General features: G+C 45.3%; 1 protein-coding gene across 1 annotated transcript in view; it reads left to right on the forward strand.

The window, feature by feature from the left end:
* The window catches only part of FBRS (fibrosin), a 592,459-nt gene that overhangs the window by 347,875 nt on the left and 221,317 nt on the right, over positions 1 to 23,267 (forward strand). Inside the window, exon 8 of the mRNA XM_030209049.1 lies at positions 18,122 to 18,366. Within this exon, the coding sequence (XP_030064909.1) occupies positions 18,122 to 18,366 (245 nt within the window). The remainder of the gene's footprint in view (positions 1 to 18,121; positions 18,367 to 23,267) is intronic.

Below are 23,267 nucleotides of genomic sequence, written 5' to 3' on the forward strand. Positions count from 1 at the left end.
TGTACAGCAATGATGGCTGGGTAGTGGAGTGGAGACAGAGATTACCCAAAGGGCTTTCTTGCTTCGGCCATTTTCTTTCATGTTGTTCTCCCGAAGCAGCTGCTGCTAGGTTTGCTTGTTTGTGATTGTACAGCAATGACGGCTGCGTAGTGGAGTGGAAACAGAGATTAACCAAAGTGCTTCCTTGCTTCTGCCATTTCCTTTCATGTTATTCTCCCCTTCCATTTCCCTGCAATGAATTTTTTAGTGAAAGTTTAATTCACTGACTTTGTTTTTTTGTTTTTTTCTTTCACTGAGGTGGGTGTGTGTTTTACTGTATTTCTTTTTATTGTGAGGGGCGGTGACTGGGGGGGGGGGGGCATGGCCGGTTGGCTGTCTGGTTCGTTTGTTCGCTCCCTCCCTCCGTCGTTCAGGCTGCCTGCCTGCTTGCCTGCCTGCCTGCTTCTCTCCCTTCCTCCCTCGCGTTCTCACGTTGTGTCTCCCTTCTTGTGTCGTTTCGTCGCCTAGCAACGGGTTTGCGATGGGACCCTCCCTCCCTCCTTCGTTCAGGCTGCCTGCCTGCTTGTCTGCCTGCCTCTCTCCCTCCCTCGCGTTCTCACGTTGTGTCTCTCCCTTCTTGTCATTTCGTCGCCTAGCAACAGGTTTGCGATTGGACCCTCCCTCCCTCCGTCGTTCAAGCTGCCTGCCTGCTTGTCTGCCTGCCTCTCTCCCTTCCTCCCTCGCGTTCTCACGTTGTGTCTCTCCCTTCTTGTGTCGTTTTGTCGCCTAGCAACGGGTTTGCGATGGGATTCTTCAATGTCATTGCTCCGCCCTCGACGTCATCACGTTTGACACGTGGGCGGGGCAGACACTCTTGGAGGAAAACCGATCTGGACCATGACATTTTTAGAACGTTCAGAGAACTGTGGCCTCATTAGAACGTTGGAGGTGCGTTTTATATAGCGAGATAATAATTCGCACCTCCTACATTCTGGCTGATTCCGTGGCAATGAAGCCCTGAAGTGTTCGTAAACTTCGTAATCGCTCCACCCTCCAAGGGCAGGGAAGGCTGCATGCTAACACGATGCCAGAAAGAGAAGGGACCAACCACAGGCAACCGCAGTCACTCACAGTGCCACGCCCTCGGAGCCCTCCATGTTCTGATCTGATTGCTCGACGTGTCCCGCCCTCAGAGCCCAGCTCTGCTGATCTGAAGAAAGAGCCACCTGACTCAGTTCCTTGCGCAGTGTCCCGCCCTCGGAGCCCTCCTGAACAGAAAGGCTCAGTTCCTTGCGCCGTGTCCCGTCCTCCCGCCATCGGAGCCCTCCTGAACAGAAGAAAGAGCCGCCTGACTCAGTTCCACGCGCTGAAATCCTCCTCCCGCTGAAATCCTGAACTGAACAAACAGACGCCTCACTCACTTCCTCGCGCTGAAAACATACCTGAACCAACTGCTCAGACAGGACTCGAGCTGCAAAGAGACTGGCCATCGCTACAGCAGCACAGCTGCCGTGTGGTCCAGGCATTGAAAGTGCCTGCTCTGCCTCGCCTGTATTCAGCTTGGACCTCCTCCACTACTCCAGGCTCCATCACTGTGCCTACCTGCTGTCGAGTTAAAAAAAAAAAAAAAAAAAAAACAACTTTGGGACCAGGAGGTGATAAGGTGCTGGGCTGGGTAGTCAGACAGGAACTAACTCCTTAACTCTCTGCAAATTCTTTGTTTAAAATAAATGTTATGGTTCTCAGATTTTTTTTTTTAAGTGAGCTGAGAATGAGAGAGCCAAGCAGAGAGCACAGAATCCTGTAAGATGAGAGTACAGGGTGAGGCAGGGACCTTGCAGTAAGGTATTCCCCCAAAGGTGACTGAGGGAGGGAGGTAGGGAGGCCCTGGAACTAGGAGGGAGGGGGACCCTGGAACTGGGAGGGAGGGAGGGGAGGAGGGCGACCCTGGAACTGGGAGGGAGGGGGGGGAGAAAAACCCTGGAAGAGGGAGGGACGGGGGGGGGGGGACCCTGACACACTCTCTCTCTGTCACACACACACACACTCTCACACATTCACTCTCTCTCTCACACACAGTCACTCACGCACACTCAAACATACACACTCCGAGGAAAACCGTGCTAGCGCCCATTTCATTTGTGTCAGAAACGGTCCTTTTTTCCTAGTAATGTATAATTTTGTTGTGCATATTCATTAAATCACATTGCAGGGAAAATATATTATCAGTAATACTTTCCTCATACTTTTGTATATAATTAGAAAATCCTATATCTAAACCCATTGGTGATAATCCAAACTCTGTGTTTAAAATCATCAAAACTAGTCAGTATTACGTGCAACATGTAGTAGTGATATGGTAGCATGAATGCATGGCCACTGTATTGAGACAAAGTGTAGACAGTCACAAAAACACTGTCCAATCTAATTCTGCATTAAGACCTGCGGGTTGAACTGATTATTTTAATTACCATAAAATTGAGAACTGAAAACGTATGGGATAGATTGATGCAGTGCTGTACTAGTGGTGCGCTGATATTTCTAATGTTGCTTCTGTGTTCTATCATCCTAACCTTGACTTTCCTTATTGTTTTCCCTATGTATATCAGCTCACATGGAGACTGTATAATATAAACAACATTGGATCTTCCAGATTTTAAATTATATAATATGGCCTTCATGTTAGGATATTTCTGTGATTGGCTTTTCCAGGGGAATGTGTACACTCCTATAGTTATGGAAACTGCGTTATGTTCACCCCCTACATCTTTGTGTTGCATGCTAAATCCTCTGTTTTACTGACTGATCTGCTTAAGAGCATGTTAGTTAACCCAGTTCGGACAGTCTAGCAGAATATTGCTTAGTTATAGAAGTTTAATCCTCATTGTAGTGGATTGTTACCTTTCCATATCATCATGCTGATCAATCCATAGACTGGTGGGTTGTGTCCATCTACCAGCAGGTGGAGATAGAGAGCAAAGCTTTTGCCTCCCTATATGTGGTCATGTGCTGCCGGAAACTCCTCAGTATGTTCTCTATCTCAGCAGGTGGTGGTCACACACAGCAGCAGCTCTGGCTAGGTCTCCAAGCCTAATTTTTAGGTTTTGTTGAGTACCTGGGGTTGAGGGCTCTTCTTGAGCAAGTGCAAACCTGGTGGTGCCAGGTCCCTCCTTTTCTCCCCCCCCTCCCGCTGGCTCCGTATTAAAAAAAAAAAAAAAAAAAATTTTGGACGTCCTTAAGGGCGTTTATTTCAAAGTTTATTGCAGCTACTCACTGGGACACCAGTTCGTTACAGCTCGGAGCGAGAAGCAGGTAATTTTTACCTTTTTGTAGCGGGCAGGGGGTTCCCCGATCGGTCTCCACGTGGCCTATGGCGTCGGAGGGCGAGGGCGCAAAGAATTGCTCCCCGGACCGCATGTGCGCTTCTAGCAGGGATGCGGGGGTCTTAAAGTCTGATTCGCCCTTGTTGGGTGTCAGTTTGGAGGCCGGTCAGTGTCCCGGTTCTTCCTCTGGTGCGGCGGTTTTTCCCGCCATAAACGCCCATCCCCCGCTGCTCGCCTCCGCCATCTTGGCCGGCCACTCTGCTTGGATGGCTTCTTCTTGGGCCGCCCTTGAGGTGGGAGACGTTAATTCTATGGCCACCCTTGATTTGGGCGACGGCAAAAAAGCTGCCAAAGTTAAGCGCCGTTCTTCCCGCGCGGCTCCTTCGCGGAGTGTCGCACCGGACGCCATTTTGGATGCGCAGCATGTTTCTCCCCCGCTCTTGCGAGTGCCGGTTGAGAGTGCGTCTAGGGCTTTGGCCCAGGCTGCTGAAGTGCACAGTCTGGGGGGTTTCTCCCCCGAGTTCATTTTCCTGCTGCATCAGGCTTTCCTTATGCAAAACGCTGCCCCGGCTCCCTTGTCCGATAAAGGGGTTGAGGCCCCCGGAAGTAAACGCCCTCGAGTGGATTTCCAGGCCTTAGAGTACTCTGTCTCCTCTGATGTAGATGAGGGCAGCGTATCTGGGTTCTCCCAACGGTCTTTTGGGGATTCCTTGGAGGAGACGGATTCCCGCTCGGATGGAGCGGATGACCCCTCTGCAGCGCAGATTTTTCGCTCAGAGGACTTGCCCAACCTGTTATTGCAGGCCATGAGCATTTTGAAGATTTCCTCTCCAGAGGACGTCTCTCCCTCAGCCCCTGTTGGCTCCGCCATTATGCTGGGGACGAAGCGCCCGCCTAGAACCTTCCACGTGCATGATGCCATGCACACCTTGATTTCGGCTCAATGGGATGTCCCGGAAGCGAGCCTCAAAGTGGCTAGGGCTATGTCCCGCCTCTATCCTCTGCCTGAAAGTGAGCGAGAGGCCTTTCTTTGGCCTACAGTGGATTCTTTAAACACTGCGGTGACTAAGAAAACGGCGTTGCCGGTGGAAGGTGGCACGGCCCTAAAGGACGCCCAAGACAGAAGATTGGAGGCGGCCTTAAGGTCGTCCTTCGAGGCGGCTGCTTTAAGTTTGCAGGCCTCAGTTTGCGGCTCCTATGTGGCCAGGGCGTGCCTGACGATTGTGCAGCAGGCTTCCCCCTCGGATCCTTCCTTGAGGGCTGATTGGCCGGCCCTGGAATCGGGCTTGGCTTATTTGGCAGACTTGTTGTATGATGTCTTGAGAGCCTCGGCTAAAGGTATGGCTCAGACAGTCTCTGCGCGGCGGTGGCTTTGGCTGAAGCATTGGTCTGCTGACCACGCCTCTAAGTCCCGCCTGGCTAAGTTGCCTTTTAAAGGCAAGCTGCTCTTTGGGGTTGAGCTGGACAAAATTGTGACCGATCTCGGCACGTCTAAGGGCAAGAGGTTACCAGAGGTCAGGGCTCGGGCCAGTGCTCGCCCCGGTAACTCCAGAGGACGGTTTCAGGAAGCCCGTCGGTACCGCCCGGGCAAGTCGGGCTCCTCTGCCCCCTCTTCCTTCAAGAGGAACTTCTCCCCCAAGCAGCATTCCTTTCGCAGAGACCGCCGTCCCGGAGGTGCGCCCTCCAGTCCTCCCCCAGGGTCTCGTACCCAATGACGGGGCCCTTGTCCATGGCCCAGTGCAGATTGGAGGACGCCTGTCCTCGTTTCTGGGCAAGTGGACCAGGGTAACTTCAGACGCTTGGGTGCTGGAAGTCATCAGAGACGGCTACAAGCTAGAGTTCTGCCGACCCTTAAGAGACGGGTTTGTACTCTCTCCCTGCAAGTCTCCGGTCAAAGCTGTGGCAGTGCAGCAGACTTTGGACAATCTGATCCGCCTGGGTGCGGTCGTTCCGGTGCCAGAAAATCAGCTTGGCAAGGGACGTTACTCCATTTACTTTGTGGTACCAAAGAAAGGAGGTTCTGTACGGCCTATCCTCGACCTCAAAGGGGTCAATCGGGCCTTGAAAGTTCGACACTTTCGCATGGAGACTCTCCGCTCTGTTATAGCGGCAGTGAAGGCAGGGGAGTTCCTGGCATCCTTGGACATCAAGGAAGCGTATTTGCATATTCCCATCTGGCCTCCTCATCAACGCTTTCTGCGTTTTGCAGTCCTGGGCCGACACTTCAGGTTCAGAGCCCTCCCGTTCGGGTTGGCTACTGCTCCGCGGACCTTCTCCAAAGTAATGGTGGTCATCGCGGCCTTCCTGCGAAAGGAAGGGGTACAAGTCCATCCTTATCTGGACGACTGGTTGATCCGAGCCCCCTCTTATGCAGAGTGCGGCAAAGCTGTGGACCGGGTGATTGCTCTTTTGAGCTCCCTGGGGTGGATCATCAACTGGGAGAAAAGCCAGCTGCGCCCGACTCAGTCCCTGGAGTATCTGGGGGTTCGATTCGACACCCAAGTGGGCAGAGGCAAAGTGGTCTATCAACCTCCTGGAATTCAGAGCCATTCGGTTGGCGCTTTTGGAGTTCCTCCCGGTACTGGCGTTGAAGCCAGTACAGGTCCTGTCGGACAATGCCACGGCTGTGGCCTATGTCAACCGCCAGGGAGGTACCAAGAGCGCCCCTCTAGCCAAGGAGGCCATGAATCTATGCCAGTGGGCGGAAGCGAACCTGGAACAGCTGTCAGCGGCCCACATTGCGGGAGTCATGAATGTTTAGGCGGACTTTCTCAGTCGCCATACCTTGGATCCCGGAGAGTGGCAGTTATCGGCTCAGGCGTTCTTGGACATCACGAAGCGCTGGGGCCAGCCGAGCCTAGATGTGATGGCGTCATCTGCCAATTGCCAAGTGCCGCGCTTTTTCAGCAGAGGACGGGACCCTCGAGCTCTGGGAGTAGATGCTCTTCTCCAACAGGGGCCAACACAGGAGCTTCTCTATGTGTTCCCACCCTGGCCCATGTTGGGCAGGGTACTAGACCGGGTGGCAAAGCATCCGGGCCGAATAATCCTGGTGGGTCTGGATTGGCCCAGACGTCCCTGGTATGCGGACTTGATCAGGCTCTCAGTGGACGACCCTCTGCGACTGCCAGTGGAGCAGGGCCTGTTGCATCAGGGTCCCGTGGTGATGGAGGATCCCTCCCCCTTTGGTCTTACAGCCTGGCTATTGAGCGGCAGCGTCTGAGGAAGAAGGGCTTCTCAGACAAGGTCATCGCCACTATGCTGAGAGCGAGGAAGCGCTCTACTTCTACTGCTTACGCCAGGGTTCGGCGTACCTTTGCAGCGTGGTGTGAAGCAGGATCACTTTCTCCCTTCACTGCTCCAATTTCTTCAGTGTTGGCGTTCCTGCAAGAAGGTCTGGAGAAAGGCCTGTCGCTCAGTTCCCTTAAAGTCCAGGTAGCGGCTCTGGCTTGCTTCAGGGGCAGCCTGAAGGGTGCTTCCCTGGCTTCGCAGCCAGATGTGGTGCGTTTTCTCAAGGGAGTTAATCACCTGCGCCCTCCTCTGCACTCAGTGGTGCCTGCGTGGAATCTCAACGTGGTGCTAAGAGCCTTGCAGAAGCCACCTTTTGAACCCTTGTCGAGGGTATCTCTGAAAGACCTGACGTTGAAAGCAGTCTTTTTGGTGGCTATCACTTCAGCCAGAAGAGTTTCCGAGCTCCAGGCGCTCTCATGTCGAGAGCCTTTTCTGCAGTTCACTGAGGCAGGAGTGTCTATTCGCACAGTGCCTTCCTTCCTGTCCAAGATTGTTTCTCGCTTCCATGTGAATCAGCAGCTCTGTCTACCGTCCTTTCGTAGGGAGGACTAAGCAGAGGAGTACTCTGCTCTCAAATATCTGGATGTGAGACGAGTCATCTTCAGATACTTGGAAGTGATCTGTTTGTCCTGTTTGCAGGTCCTCGTAAGGGTCTGCAGGCTGCTAAGCCTACAGTGACAAGATGGGTCAAGGCTTATGTGGCCGCGGGGAAGGTGCCGCCTATCCAGCTGAAGGCTCACTCCACTAGAGCTCAGGCGGCCTCGATGGCAAAGGCCGGGTCCGTCTCCTTGGAAGAGATTTGCAAGGCGGCAACTTGGGCATCGGCCCATACCTTCTCCAGTCATTACCGCTTGACTGTGGCTGCTCGGGCGGAGGCCCGGTTTGGAGCTTCAGTGTTGCGGTCAGGGATTTCAATGTCCCGCCCTGGGTGAATACTGCTTCGGTACATCCCACCAGTCCATGGATTGATCAGCATGATGATATGGAAGGTAAAATTATGTATCATACCTGATAATTTTCTTTCCATTAATCATAGCTGATCAATCCATAGCCCCTCCCAGATATCTGTACTGTTTATATTCTGGTTGCATTTCAGGTTCAAGTTTAGTCTTCAGTTCCTGTTCAGAAGGACTTCGTGTTCAAGTTTTTTCAATTGGATTCTTCAAGAGTTGAGACGAGTTTGTGTTACAGTGAGCTGCTGCATTCCTCTCCCCTCCGTTTTACGGGGCTGGATTGAGACCTAAATTCTGCCGGCGCTCCCTCCCGCTTCGTGCGGCTGTAGGGCAGCTTTGTACCCCTCCCGCTTCGGCGGTGTTAGGGTCAGTCAGCTCCTCCTGCGGTTGCGGTTGCAGGATAAGCCAGATCCCCCCTCATCAGCGGGTGTGGTGTCCCTCCCCTGCTCTGCGGGGATGAGCTGGACGGATTCCCCTCCCCCACTTGTGTGGGGATGAGCTGGGTTAATTCCCCTCCCGTTTCAGCGGTGGTGAGCTGGGCAGAGTGTCCCTTTGTGGGTGTAATTCTCAAAGTGCTGAGTCCTGCGGATGGAGCTTTGATATCGACATACTGAGGAGTTTCCGGCAGCACACGACCACATATAGGGAGGCAAAAGCTTTGCTCTCTATCTCCACCTGCTGGTAGATGGACTCAACCCACCAGTCTATGGATTGATCAGCTATGATTAATGGAAAGAAAATTATCAGGTATGATACATAATTTTACCTTTCTGATGCAAATGAAACGGGGGCTAGCAAGGTTTTCTTCTGTGTGCATGTTGGAGTGTGTGTGTCCCTGCCCTCTGCCCTGTCTCCCTTCCCCTGTGTTGTCTGTCCTCTCTGTCCCCTCCCCCCTCGGAGTCGAGTCCTTCAGTGTTAAGTTTCCTGCTGTGTTTGTTACAGAGATAGTGAGGGCTTCTGCCCTCTCTCCCCTCCCCCTTCTGAGTCCTTCACTGTTACAGAGAGAGCGATTTGATTTCGTGCTTTGCTGTGTTTTCCTTCACTGTGTTACAGAGAGAGCGAGGGCGGGGCAGACACTCATGGGGAAACCGGATATCCCTTCACACTTCCAGCTGGAGGCTTCATTTAGAACGTTGGTGGTGCCTTTTATATATAGAGATTTATTTATTGTATTTGTACCCCACATTTTCCCACCTTTTTGCAGGCTCAATGTGGCTTACAGAGTATAGATATGATAACATTGTTACATGATTTAAAAACAGTCGATCATAAGCAAAGGTGAAAGAGGATTTAGATGGAAAGGTGTTCGGTAAGGTCATATGCGAGGTGGTGTTTTTTTGGTGTACTTGGGTGGTTTAAGGAATGATTTGTTTCATTGAGGGTGACTTTTGTAGGCTTTGTTGAAGAGGTGTGTTTTCAAAGCTTTGCGAAAGTTGGTTAGATTGGTTATGGTTTTCAGGCCATGGGTAGTGCGTTCCAAGACTGTGTGCTTTTGTACGCAAAGGTAGTAGCATAAGCCTGTTTGTATTTCATTCCTTTACAGCTGGGGAAGTTCAGATTGAGGAATTTGCGGGGGTGGGCTTCTGGGTGGGGGTGGGCTTTTCACTGCAGGGCAAAAAAAAGGTATATTTTAATAATTTAATATATACATTTTTTGCCCTAGGTAGTGAAGTGCTTACCCCACCCAGAAATTCCACAACAATACATTTTAATAGTGCCCAGGCCCCAGCTAGCTTAATTTTAAAAAAATTACAAAAAAATAAAAGCATTTACAATGTATTACCTGCTGCTGGGCTGATAGCTGCTGCTGCTAACTCGATTCTGGAACTGACTGGATGATCTCGATTCTCGATTCCAACTAGAACCTTCTTCTTCCAAATTCCCACGTTTTTCAGGGCAGCCGCAGGGCCAGGCTGAGGCTCGCACTAATCGTCAACCCCCCTGCGTGCCTTGCATGCAGCCGTCCACTTGCAGCTAATGCCCGAGCGAACTGACATCGGAGCCGAGGAGCGAATCGAGAGCGAGGTTGATGAGCACGCCCTCCGCCGCACACAGCCACGTCCGGCGCGTAGAATGGATACTTGGAACAGCTACGAGTCAACGCGCCTGGAGTGGAGAGATCAGCTTAGCCTGCTGGGCGGGTACCGGCTGCGACGCGACGTGGTAGCAGTAGTAGCTTACGGCAGGGCCAGGCTGCTACTTCGCAGAGTATGTATTGTGCGCTTGCTTGGGTGGCGTAGTGGGCAGGCCAATCGTGCTGGAAGCAGGAAGGAACCTCGGACCTCCTGGAAAGATCAGCTGAGCCTGAGCCAGAGCGCGAGCGGGTGCCCCGTCTCTGCTGCATGCTAGGCTGCTGCTGCTGCTTCAGTGTGCTTGCGCTTAGGTGGGTGGGCCTGGGCCGAAATTGGGTGGGCCTGGGCCCACCCAGGCCCACCCGTAGCTACGCCCCTGGTTGGGTGTCATTGGGGTATGTGTGGGACTGCAGACTCTGGAGGTTGGATTACATTTGCGCTTGACTGGCTTTTCTTCATGTCTTGTTCTTCTCTTTCCCACATCATGTTTGTATTATAGGGAAAGGGGAAATGGAACTTGATATATCGCCTTTCTGAGGTTTTTGCAACTACCATTCCAAGCGGTTTACATATATTCAGGTACTTATTTTGTACCAGGGGCAATGGAGGGTTAAGTGACTTGCCCAGAGTCACAAGGAACTGCAGTGGGATCGAACTCGGTTCCTCAGGATCAAAGTCCACTGCACTAACCACTAGGCTACTCCTTCACTTATAATAGGTAGGGGTGGGTTTGTAGGAGGGGGAGTAAAACTTTTGTAGAAAAGGATTGATGACGTGATGTCTCCTGCTCTTAGTACTGAGTCTGTAGACCATTGTGTTTCAGGTTTCTTTTCTTGTCGTATACTTACAATGTTGGTTTTGTTTGCGTGAATTATCAATAAAAAAAATGTTTTGAAGTAAAATGTTTATTTAGCTAACCTGTCAGGAAAGTTTAAGAGCTTAAACTCTGAGTCTGACCTTTTCTTTGGTCAAAAGACACTCATGAAGGGCTGTGTGACAGTACAGCTTTTTTAAAGAAGATGCTTCAGCATGAACTGGTTCTTTCATTGTGTCTTTCTTTTATTATGTATGATAACTCTTGCTGTTTTCTCTTAGGACAGCAAGTTCTCATAATATTGGGTGACATAACCAACACAGCCCAACATGGGAACACTTCACCAGCCAGATTCATTGAGAAACTTTTGAGATAGCTCACAGCATATGTGTCACTTCCTGACGGAATCTGTCATATGGGACCACCTCAATCTTCATCTTTCCACAGGGCAGGTCAGATGCATCACTGGATGTCCCATCAAGGCTTTCATTTTTCAAGTTCCTTTAAATTTATTTTTGACACGATGAATTTCTTCAAGTCCTGTTTCTATCATGCAGTTCTCAATACCTTGCTAGACCTTTGATACGTTTTAGACCCATTTTAAGTTTGCTTTCTTTTTTTTCACATTTTACCAATACAGGCCTCCATTGAGGGCCTTGGGCACCCTGGTTGGTTGCTTCCTCAAAATCGAGTTGATTTTTGCTGCAGCTGTACTTTTCAGTGATATTTCCCAGAAAAAAAACCCAAGGTGGCTTTAAAAAGTGTACCCCAGGGCAGAAAGACCATATCCTTAATGGATTCTTATCATTGGTGCTTGTAGCATCTGGGACTCAAGTATGAACCTTCTCTATGTCATTTGTGTTCACAGATGTCAGGTCTTTAGAGTCAAGAAAAACAGTGCAAATTCATTTTTGGCACCTCTAAGTCTAGTCTATTGGTATTAGAGGAATTGGTCCTCCATAGGTTCAGAAACTGTCTCCAGATGCTAGCAGTGCATCAGCATAAGAACATAAGACTAGCTATACTGCTACTACTACTACTTAACATTTCTAGAGCGCTACTAGGGTTACGCAGCGCTGTACAGTTTAACAATGAAGGACAGTCCCTGCTCAAAGGAGCTTACAATCTAAAGGACGAAATGTCAAGTTAGGGCAGTCTAGATTTCCTGAATAGAGGTATGGTGGTTAGGTGCTGAAGGCGACATTGAAGAGATGGGCTTTGAGTAAGGATTTGAAGATGGGCAGGAGGGGGCCTGGCGAATGGTCTCAGGGAGTTTATTCCAAGCAAGGGGTGAGGCGAGGCAGAAAGGGCGGAGCCTGGAGTTGGCGGTGGTGGAGAAGGGTACTAAACGGAGGGATTTGTCTTGAGAGCGGAGGTTACGGGTAGGAACGTAGGGGGAGATGAGGGTAGAGAGGTAGAGAGGGACTGCAGATCGTGTGCATTTGTAGGTTAGTAGGAGAAGCTTGAACTGTATGCGGTACCTAATCGGAAGCCAGTGAAGTGACTTGAGGAGAGGGGTGATAGGAGTATATCGGTCCAGGCGGAAGGTAAGACGTGCAGCAGAGTTCTGAACGGACTGAAGGGGGGATAGATGGTTAAGTGGGAGGCCAGTGAGGAGTAGGTTGCAGTGGTCAAGGCGAGAGGTAATGAGAGAGTGGATGAGACAAATGGTCCATCTAACCCAGTATCCTATTTTCCAAACAGTGGCCAAGCCAGGTCAAAAGTACCTGACAGAAACCCAAATTGTGGCAACACTCCATAGTACAAATCCCAGGGCAAGCAGTTACTTCCCATGTCTGCCTCAATAGCAGCCTATGGACTTTCCTCCAGGAATTTGTCCAACCGCTGTTTCCACATCCTCTGGCGCAGAGTTCCAGAGCTTAACTATTCGTTGAGTGAAAAAACATTTCCTCCTGTTTGTTTTAAAAGTATTTCCATGTAACTTCCTCGAGAGTCCCCTAGCCTGTAATTTTGGAATGAGTAAAAAAAAATAGATTTACTTCTACTCGTTCAACACAACTCAGAATTTTGTAAACCTCAATCATATCTTCCCTCAGCCATCTCTTTTCCAAGCTGAAGAGCCTTAATCTCTTTAGCCTTTCCTCATACGAGAGGAGCTCCATCCCCTTTATCATTTTGGTCGTTCTTCTTTGAACCTTTTCTAATTCCGCTATGTCTTTTTTGAGATACGGCGACCAGAACTGAACACAATACTCAAGGAGCGATACAAAAGCATTATAGTATTTTCAGTCTTATTCACCATCCCTTTCCTAATAATTCCTAGCATCCTATTTGCTTTTTTGGCCGCTGCCGCACACTGATTAGAAGATTTCAGTGTATTATCTACAGTGACACCCAGATCTTTTTCTTGAGTGCTGACCCCCAAGGTGTAGACCCTTGCATTAGGTAACTATCATTCGAATTGTTCTTTCCAATGTGCACCACCTTGCATTTGTCCACATTAAATTTCATCTGCCATTTGGATGCCTAGTCTTCCAATTTCCTATGGTTTTCCTGCAATATTTCAGTCTGCACGTGTGTTAACAACCTTGAATAGTTTTGTATCATCTGCAAATTTGATCACCTCATTCTGATTTCCATATCGTTTATAAATATGTTAAATAGTACTGGTCACAGTACAGATCCCTGTGGCACTCCACTGTTCACCCTCCTTCATTGAGAGAAATGACCATTTAACCCTACCCTCTGTTTTCTGTCCAATAACCAATTCCTAATCCATGCCAGAACCTTGCCTCTTATCCCATGACGTTTTAATTTTCTCAGGAGTCTCTCATGAGGAACTTTATCAAAAGCTTTCTTAAAATCTAGATACACTACATTAACTAGCTCACCTTTCTTCACATGTTTATTCATGCTTTTAAAGAAATTAAGCTAATTGGTGAGGCAAGACTTCCCTTGGCTGAGCCCATGCTGATTCTGTCTCATTAAACCATGTTTGTCTACATGTTCTTTAATTTTATTCTTTATAATAGTTTCAACTATTTTGCCTGACACTGTCGTCAGGCTTACCAGTCTATAATTTCCTGGATCACCCCTAGAACTAAGAGCACATCAATTGCCCTTGTCATCCAGCATTGATAGAGGCTATTAAGAGTGGTTATTTTCCAATTGCCCTTGTCATCCAGCATTGATAGAGGCTATTAGGAGTGGTTATTTTCCAATTCCAGACCAAAAAAGATGAATGAGTCATCCTCATTTTCATTGGCATCTCAAACACTGGGTGGAGGCCAGGGTTCATCGACATCAAGCAGAGTGCAATTTTTACAGTTTATTTTTAACTTGATATACTGTTATTTGTAAACTATGACAGTGAACTAAATAACAGTATATCAAGTTAAAAATAAACTGTAAAAATTGCACTCTGCTTGATGTGCCACACTAATACATTTCATAAATTAAAGCCAGAAAAGAAATACAAAATCCAAAGCAGGGAATTGAACACAGTGGCGGTATGTCTCAGCTTCAGCATGTCCCAATTGCCCAGTATAGAGGAAACTAAAAAATTCATACCATACAAAAGGAAGTCCAAATAAAGTCCATAGATTTATTGATAATCTGATGTGGCCACATTTTACCAAAGCAGGCTGCATCAGAGGTCACAATCTGTAGGAATTCTCAGTTACATACAAATGCATGGTGCTTCTAAAACTGATACATCAAACAGTCACACAATTGAAAATGTTGACTTCCCTGCTAGGTATGTGGCTCTGATTGCCATCCCATGAAAGATATGCCAGTACATATCAACCACACGAGAGTGGTCTCTGGATGCGGTGGTGACTCGGAAGATATTTTGGTAGTGAAGCACCCCTTCTCTATCTATAAAAAAAAACAAAACTCAATTCTGTTCAAGAATAGAGACACATGACAAGCTAGCTGGATGTTTTATTTCTTGGATTGGAGGGGAGGTCTTCTGTATGCATATCCTCTAATTACCCCAGTAACAAAAACTGTCCTTAAACTCAGATGGGAACAGGGAGGTATGATGCTCGTAGCATCCTTTTAACTGATGCAAGTGTGGTTCCCTCTTCTAGAACTTAACACAAGACAACCGATCAAACTGGGAAGTTCTCAAACAGTGATCAAATAGGCTCAGGGAACTGTTGTACCCCAACATCAAGTCCCTTGCCCTCACAACTTGGATGTTGAAAGGATTACTTTAGGTTCTCTGAGTAGGCTGGTCAGTGTATGCCAAATTATTCTGGCTTCCAGGCAGGGCCGGCGAGAGATACAGCCAGGGGCAGGACTGACCGACTGACCCTCCCCTTCCTCCCCAATACAACCTGGGCTGCTGCGTGAAACTGCACTCCACATTCTGGCTGCCTCTCCCTTACCTTCCTGTGTCTGACTCGAGAAGGCTTGATGGTCTGACTGCTCCTCCCTCAGTCTGTTGTCTCCTGCTCTTGTGTGCCGGACCTGGTTGATTGCATTAACGCGGTAACCTGGGTCATCGCATTGATATGATCTTCCCCCTCCCCCCAGTTCTGCTTCCAAGAAGGATTTCCCTAGAAGGTCTCGCTTTCAAATGGAAGAGGTTTGTGATGTGATGGAAAGTCCCTAGATATCAAGTACTAAGAAATGCAGTCTGAACTAAGTAAATGTGGCGGAAAGATGTAGAAATGTTTTTCCATTGTTTTGCGTGCCACAGGCTTGATTAAGAAGATCTTCCCAGCACACCTGGATAAGTTGCATGTACATATTGCATTTTATGAACTCTAGAAAGAAGCTGTCCTTGGCACACTGCAAGCATTAAAACGGTAGCATTAGCAGAAAATCTGAGAGACTGAGATTATACTCCACATTCCCTGGTTTAGGAGTGAGATTCAATCCTGGCATGATATGCACAAAACTAAATCATTTAAGCAAGTTATAATCAATTTGCCTTGAGAATTAACAGGAGGAAAAGGACTTCAGTGATATGGGCCACGTCTGAAAACAAATTTAGACTAATGGCCCTCCTTACTTTGTCATTAGTCCTAAAAAACCTCCAGTGTTAATTTTCTATTTTGAATTTTCAATATTTTTTCATTTTGTTAGATTTTTCTTTGAAAAGAGGAGAAAGAAATCACTCTCTTCAGTAAACTTCCAGATACTTATCTGAGGCAGTTCTAACCTGCTCTACAGCACGGCTGTTTCACTCTTTCTTCATCAGGAATGTGTTCTTTTATATTGCATTTTCCATACCCTAGAACATATATTATGCAAATTGTTAAATATCGTACTGGCTCAACTATTCATTCATGGTTATTATCTTCATATAGCTCTATAAAATAAATTTTTCTTACGACTGTCCTGGAGACTGTTCAATTCTACGAGCATAGATTTTCCATAAAATGGCATCCAAGGTTTAAATGGACGCTATAAAGATTTTAACCAATCATATTCAATTTCCCTTTCATTGGTTTGTATTCTGAACTGATTCATTCATTAGCTCTAACAAAAGTGTAATTCAATTGATGGAGCTCTTGTTTTCCTATTAGGTAATAGTTTTATTGTGGACTAATCCGAGGAATGTTTTAGCCATATGTACAGTAACCTGTTGTGATCGCATATATTTCAATCCATAGAAGAAGGCTTTCCATTCTGTGGTTACATTTAATCCTCGAGGAGAAAGGGTGTTTAATTTGTTTATCCAAAACTGTTCTTTTGCAATAGTCTCTTGCCCCTGTCTCCTCCTCTGACGGATTCTTGTATTTGGTCTGAAACTCCACATGTGAAGTCTTCTAAATGGTGTCCTGTTTGTAGACAATGTATTACTAAAGGCACCTACTGTTTTTTATGAGTTATGTTAAACCTGTGTTCTTTCAATCTTGTCTGTAAGGGGCGAGTTGTTTTTTCCCACGTATATTTTCTTATGTGGGCTTTGCAGCAAGTATACTACGAATGAACTGCTGCAGTCTGTTTTAAACTTAAGACGATATTGCTGTGAATCTCCTCCTGGATTAGTGAATGTTGAAGAATGTGACTTGGCATGCTTTGCAGTTTGCAATGTCCGCATGCGGAGTGACTCCTTTAAGTTTGTTTCTCACAAATATGCTATTCTTAAAGTATGTTCCGCTAAAACAGGATGAGATTGAAAAATCCTCCAATGTTGTCTTATAATTTTAGCTGCTTTAGTAGTGTTTTGAAAATATCTTAGAACACGTGTTTGTGTATTCTGGTTTGTTACTTTAAGGAATGGATCTACAGAATCTTAGCAGAGATTGGGTGGCGACGCCAGTATTTGGAGAGTCAACCTGGTACAGGGCAGACTTCTACGGTCTGTGCCTTGATCGTGACTGAATAGATATGGATGGGCTGGAATGTAAATTTTAAGGGGCTTCGACATTAGCTTCAGAACTTTTAGTACAGAAACAGTGCTGGGCAGACTTTTACTGTCTGTGCCCTGAGAAAGGCAGGGACAAATCAAACTCGGGTATACATATAAAGTATTACATACCATGTAAAATTAGTTTATCTTGTTGGGCAGACTGGATGGACCGTTCATGTCTTTATCTGCCATCATTTACTATGTTACTATGTGTTCTTGTGATAGAAATTCTCTATGATTATATGATTGCCCTGTGATATGCATTTTTCAAAATTTTCTTTGGATACCCTCTGTTCTAATTTAGACATTAATTCTTTTGATTGTTTTTTTAAAATATATTTGTTTCCGAGCAGATTCTACGATATCTTTACAGTTGCAAGAATGGAAGGCTTTTTATCATAGCTGTAGGATGATTGCTTTGAAAATGTTAGTGTGTTATGGTCTGTGGGTTTTACAAATACTTTGGTAACAAATTGTCTGTTCAATATGAACATCTAAGAAATCTATTTGGTGTATCGAACTGCACATGGTAAATTTAGTATTCTTGTCTGTTATTGATCCACATATAAAAATATTGTAATTGATCTTCTGTACCATGCCAAGGTAAAAAGACGTCATCTGTATATCTATACCATTTGTAGATATGTTGAGACCATTGATTATTCGAAATCCATTTACTTTAAAAGTCTATCATATAAAGACAAGCCACCGAGGGGGCAAATGTTGCCCCCATTGCTACACCTTTTCGTTGTAAATAATAATCTTTTTTAAAAGATGAAATCTGCTAAGGTTTTCAAAAGCTCGGTGGGTACCTGATGGTGGGCCATTAGGCTAAATTTGTTTTCAGACGTGACCCATACCAGTGAAGTTCTTTTCCTCCTGTTAATTCTCAAAGCAAATTGATTATAACTTGCTTAAATGATTTAGTGATATTTCCAAACTAGCAAGTATAGCCACAATACATAGTTATGCACAAAACTAACCCTTTTGAAGATATTGCCCCTGCCCTCCACCAACCTCTCCAAGGAATTATATTCTTATCTAAGTTTTAGTAAAGACTGAAGTGGTCCCAGTCAAATGGGAAATGATGCACATGATCGGTGTATCTTTCCAAAAGCTTCTCAAAGAATCTGGCTGGAGAAGCGTTTCTGCACCAGGCTACATCAGTGGTCAACCCATTTAGTTAGGGTATGTATCCTGCTGTCCATGGAGAAAACTTGCAATGGGTAAGTAAATTGGTTTTTCTTCTTTCCCACCTCTTTTCTGCTTATTTCCCACTCTGCTATTCCTCTTCGTCTACCTCCCCCTCCCATATCCCTGCAGATATTTGCTGATTTGTGCCTCTCCTTTCTTTTCAGTTCCAGTCGGAGCAGCATTCCCAGCAAGCCACTGGCTCCTTCCTCGCAGATATCACATCGTCCCTCTACCCCATCCCTCCCACTCCCCCTCAGCAACCACTCTTCCTCTCACAGCTTCCCATCTGCTCTCAGGCCCCCTTCTCACCACCATCCCAGCATGTTTACACCATCTCCAGGGCTGCCTCCACCACCTCCGCTGCTGCAAGTTGCTGGTCACTCTGCCACTGCTGCCGCAGCCTTGTCTGGTAAGTGAGTCTCTGAGCTGCATAAGTAAATGTGAATAAATAACATATTTGGGGCAACTTTCAAACTTGCTGCATAGAAACAACATCTGCAGGTACTTTTAACACTTGGGTCTTTTCACCAATTTTAATACAAAAGTAAGCATACACTTTTCATTTTGAGAAGTGCTGCAGATAGAGTACTCTTAGACATGCTTACTCTGCTGGTGCTTTTTTATTGAAAAATAATGCATGTGGAGATGAAAATTGTAATAAACATGGTTTGTTGCTCTCTGCTGACCTACACATGCCTTCATGAATGCCTCCTCTCACTGTGGCTAAAAGTAAATTTGTTATGGAAGAGTATATGTACTTTTAACCATATTGAGACATAGCAATATTCAGCCAGCCAGTTAATGTAGGTAAAGTACATTACCTACATTAACAATTCAATGTTAAAAGCAGTGTTGTCATATGACTTCAGGACAGAAGAATCCCTCTTTGGCACAAGTTCAATTTGGGGAATGGGCTATAGTTTGATAGGATCAAATTGTTTTCTACTAGACTCTTCCAACAAATCCAAAACACTGCATACATCTATTAGTGCTACATAAATGATGATTACCAGTAGTTATAGAAGGAAGGACAATTTTCAAAGTGATTTATACAAGTAAAAGCAGTCATTTCCTTTTTTCCATTAAGCCCATAAAATAGTGTGGCTTTAAATGCAGGGAAGAGACCAATAGAAACACTCATAGTAACATAGTAAATAATGGCAGATAAAAGACCTGTGTTGATTGTCAAGTGCATTTTATGTGACTTGGATATGCCTCCTTTACACCAGCCAAATAGTGAATTTGCACATGCTGTATTTCTGTTTAGTATCTGAGACTGGAAGCAGAAAGGGTAATTATTTTGTCTAAAATTATAGAGTAAACTAAACATTAGTTCTTCAAGCTAATATTTAGATCCCATTACCAGTTCTGTCAAGTTTCTGTGCTGATGCTATACAAAAAGCATCTGTTGCAAATTAACTATTGCCAACTGCACTCACAGCAGCAAATTGCTATAGCCATGCTGCAGAATCAGCCCTGCTGGCATCGACAGTGGTGAGAAGTAGTCTTGCTGAGATTGATGGAAAGGAGGAGTAGTTCTTGTAGCAGCAAAAAAGTATCCCTGAATATTAAAAAAAAAAAAAAAAAGTGATCCACAATAGATTGAACATATGTGCCAGTGAGGCTACATTTTACCTACAAAAAAGCCTACAAGTCTGGGGGGGAAAAAAAATCTGATTTTCTTCGTCAATTAGTAGGATTGACTCAGGCACAAAAGAGGTGATGGTATCACATGACATTGGGATGAAACGACTCTTCCAGAGCTCAGTAATATAAAATTGTGAGCATTTTTTGTCTTTCCCTCATGTAATAGTCTGCTTAGTCCCCTCTGTTTTATTTTTTATGCTCTGCCAAATGGATGCGAAACAACGATCTCTTAAAACTTCAGGCATTTTAATCTTTATTTTCTAGTGGTGGTGGTCTTCATTTCATGTCTTTCTTCATTTATTTAGTTTTTTCTTTGTGAGAACTGTGGGCCATGGAGTAGACAGGTTCTGGCTATGGCTGACCTGTTATAGAACAATTGTGAACTTTGATACCCATGCCAGATGTCTCTATTTGCGCTCAGAACATAAGCAGGGAGGAATGCAAATTCTGTAGGCATGTCTCCATAAACCAAAAGGACTTGTTTCCTGGCTCACGAGGCAGAAGAGATATCTTCTTTTCAGATATCATCTGACTTAGCACAATTTGGTAGATCTTCCTCTGCTAATGTTACCTCATGCAGTGGTTGGAAGAATCCAGACATGGAGGGTCAGTGCCATATATTTTCTCCATTGGTAGTGGTCGTGGATGAACTCCTTTACCTAAAGAGCTGATGTCTTCAGTGTAGTTGCACAAGTCTAAGAACAGGGCAATTAACTGCATGGCTCCAAGGGAATTGAAATGTTTGATCATCTCAGCACAGAAGACTGGCCATGGCACCTCTTCTAAATGCAAGCAGTTTCAAAGTCCTCTTGAAAAGACTTCTTATGCTTACCTTGAGTACAAGCTTGTAAAAAGTCTGCCTCATTTGCCACAAAGTGTGGTACCAGATCTGAAAACTAAGCACTCAACAGCCATCTTAGCTGTTTTGAAAGCATGTAAATTTTGCCCTCATTTCTTTTGTAAAGTAACATGTTTTGGCACTTGATTCTCTTCTCTAGTGAGTCATAAATTAATTTCTTTCCTAAATTAAGAAACTGCCTTTAAACAAAAATCAGCCATGTTTATTTGGTCCTCTTTCTCTTAGTCAAGGAAGTAAGGGAGCAAACAAGTGGAGAGTGTAGTAGCCCTACAGAGAGGCACAGCACGTGCAGTAGCCACAGAGAAGACAGGTTCTATAGGGGAACAGAGGAGATAGGGATTTGGCTCATTCATTTTCAGTAGAAGCTCAAGAAGAGAATAGCTATGCAGAACAAGACTTCTACTTCTAGTTGGGATCTTCTTTATTTTTTTTTTTATTTTTTTAAATAGCTTTGAAAATATAAAAAGCAAGCATCCACTTGGCAAGAGTAACATTGGTAGGGGCAGACTATCAAAGTAACATATATACAAAGAAATGTTTGAAATAAAATCCACAAAGGATCTCCCCCTCCCCGCCCCCATCCTTAGTAGATCTCAATGTACAAGGGTGGGGTTGGGGGCGAAAATAGAATAAATGGAGGTCAGAAAAGGAAGACGTATTTAACTGAGGCTTTGGGTTTATCTACCTCAACATTATATCCATTTAAAAAGGGGTATTTTCTTCCTTTGAGAGGAAATCAAGGGGTACCAAAAGAATGACAGTCTGGATATTTCTGTGATTTTGGAGTCATTTAGTGAAAAAGTTCAAGATATGGTCAACACTTGTACATTGAGGTCTACTGGGGATGAGGGCGGGAAGCAGAATAAGTAGAGCTGCCATTGTCGTGTTCATATTCTATTATGCTTTGTTTGCTTGCAGGGTTTGCCTGTTTACTTTTCTTTGTGATCCCCACTGAACTCTATGGATTGTTACAGAATACAAGAAATATAATGTAATCATAAAAGAATAAAGAAGTATTACCCTATTAAGCTTAATGCAAATACTATCCTGGCTTTAACCATTACCTACAGACAGGCACCTGAGTTGCCAAAGAACTAGATACTTCTTTCAGATCAAGAAAGGAACATAATTACTCAGGGACAAAGGACAGATATTTGGCTCCAGAGTAATTAATCTAACAGATAATGAAGGAAAAGAAAAGTAGCCCCCAATGCCAAAGTCTCTTGTTGCATAGAAATAAACAATTTGTACCTTTCCTGTGTTACATTAAATATCTGGATTATCCATATTCTCTGACCCAAGAAAAGCATAGTTGACTTCTTAAAATAAAGATGCAGGAGCAAGTTAAGGTCCTATTCAAAGACACGAGCAACCTGAAGTGTTGACCAATTTTGAACTTTTTCACTAAATGACTCCATAATCAGAAATCCAGGCTGTCATTCCTCCAGTGCCCTTGATTTCCTCTGAGGAAGAAAATACTCCTTATTAAATGGAGATAATGTTGAGGTAGATAAACCCAAAGCCTCAATGAAATACTACTTCCATTTTTATTTACCTATTTTTTAAATTTAGGATTTTGCTCACACCTTTTTCAGTAGTAGCTCAAGGTGAGTTACATTCAGGTACACTGGGTCTTTACCTGTCCCTGAAGGGCTCACAATCTAAATTTGTACCTGAGGCAATGGAGGGTTAAGTGACTTGCCCAAGATCACAAGGAGCAGCGGTGGGAATTGAACTGGGCACCTCTGGATGTCAAGACCAGTGCTCTAACTACTAGGCCACTCCTCTACTCCATTTCTCTAAAGGAGTTTGACCCAGCACTTTAGGAAATTTTAACATCCTTAGGATAAGACTGTGTGAGTCAGAACCGAATCCCCAGCCTTTTAGAGGTCCTTCTGCACACGACTACCCCAGCTTAGCTGGAGCTCTGCCGGCCCTGGTACGTGGTTCAGTACCCTTATACAAATAAAACAAATATCACCAGCTACTTAGAGATGAAATAAAAAGAAAGATTTATTTAGGAGGAGAACAAGAAAAAATACATCTCATAAAGCAGGAAATCATTTACCCTTCCAGAACTTGTCATCTTATTCATGTCGCCAATCATTTCTCACCAAATTATTAATTCCACCCATTTTCCAGAACATTCTATCCCACCCTCTATATTGTTCCTTTGTCATGAAGCCTTCATATCTAGGGCTATTTTCTGACAGATGGAGAGGCGCTAATTTGAGCAATGTGTTGTATCTTGCTATAACCCACTTGAAAAATGGGCATGAAATGGATTTTATGGCAGGCAGGATCAATATTTAACTCTGTCCGTAATATAGTGGAGACAGGGCAGTTCTGTAAGTGGACTCCTCCAGTTAGGTATCCTGATGCTGCATAGTGAGACCCTATTCTATAACAGTATCTGGGTGTCCAGAAGCCATTATAGAACACTAGTGTAACCTGATATTGGTGTGCCTGCTATTAAACCAGCCATAGACCTGGAGAAACTGCAGTCATGTAAATGCAATGGGGATGTGCATAACTGACAGTATTCCGTCAATTACCCACATAAGTGCCGATCCATGTATACACCCCACTTGTATTTACATACTATGTCACTTAAGGATGGCCTTACAGAATAGCGCTTAAACACCCTGCTGGCACTTTCATGGGTAAGTATACACTTAAGTGCGTAAGTGCTAGTATTCTAGACATTTTCATAAGCAAGAAAAACACAAATCTGGACTCATATAGAATTGCTTTTTTAACAATGTGATGTCAATCACTGCTTCCAGTATCTGTTGCATGATAGA

Source organism: Microcaecilia unicolor, chromosome 7 (assembly GCF_901765095.1).
Source record: "Microcaecilia unicolor chromosome 7, aMicUni1.1, whole genome shotgun sequence".
Classification (NCBI taxonomy): Eukaryota; Metazoa; Chordata; class Amphibia; order Gymnophiona; family Siphonopidae; genus Microcaecilia; species Microcaecilia unicolor.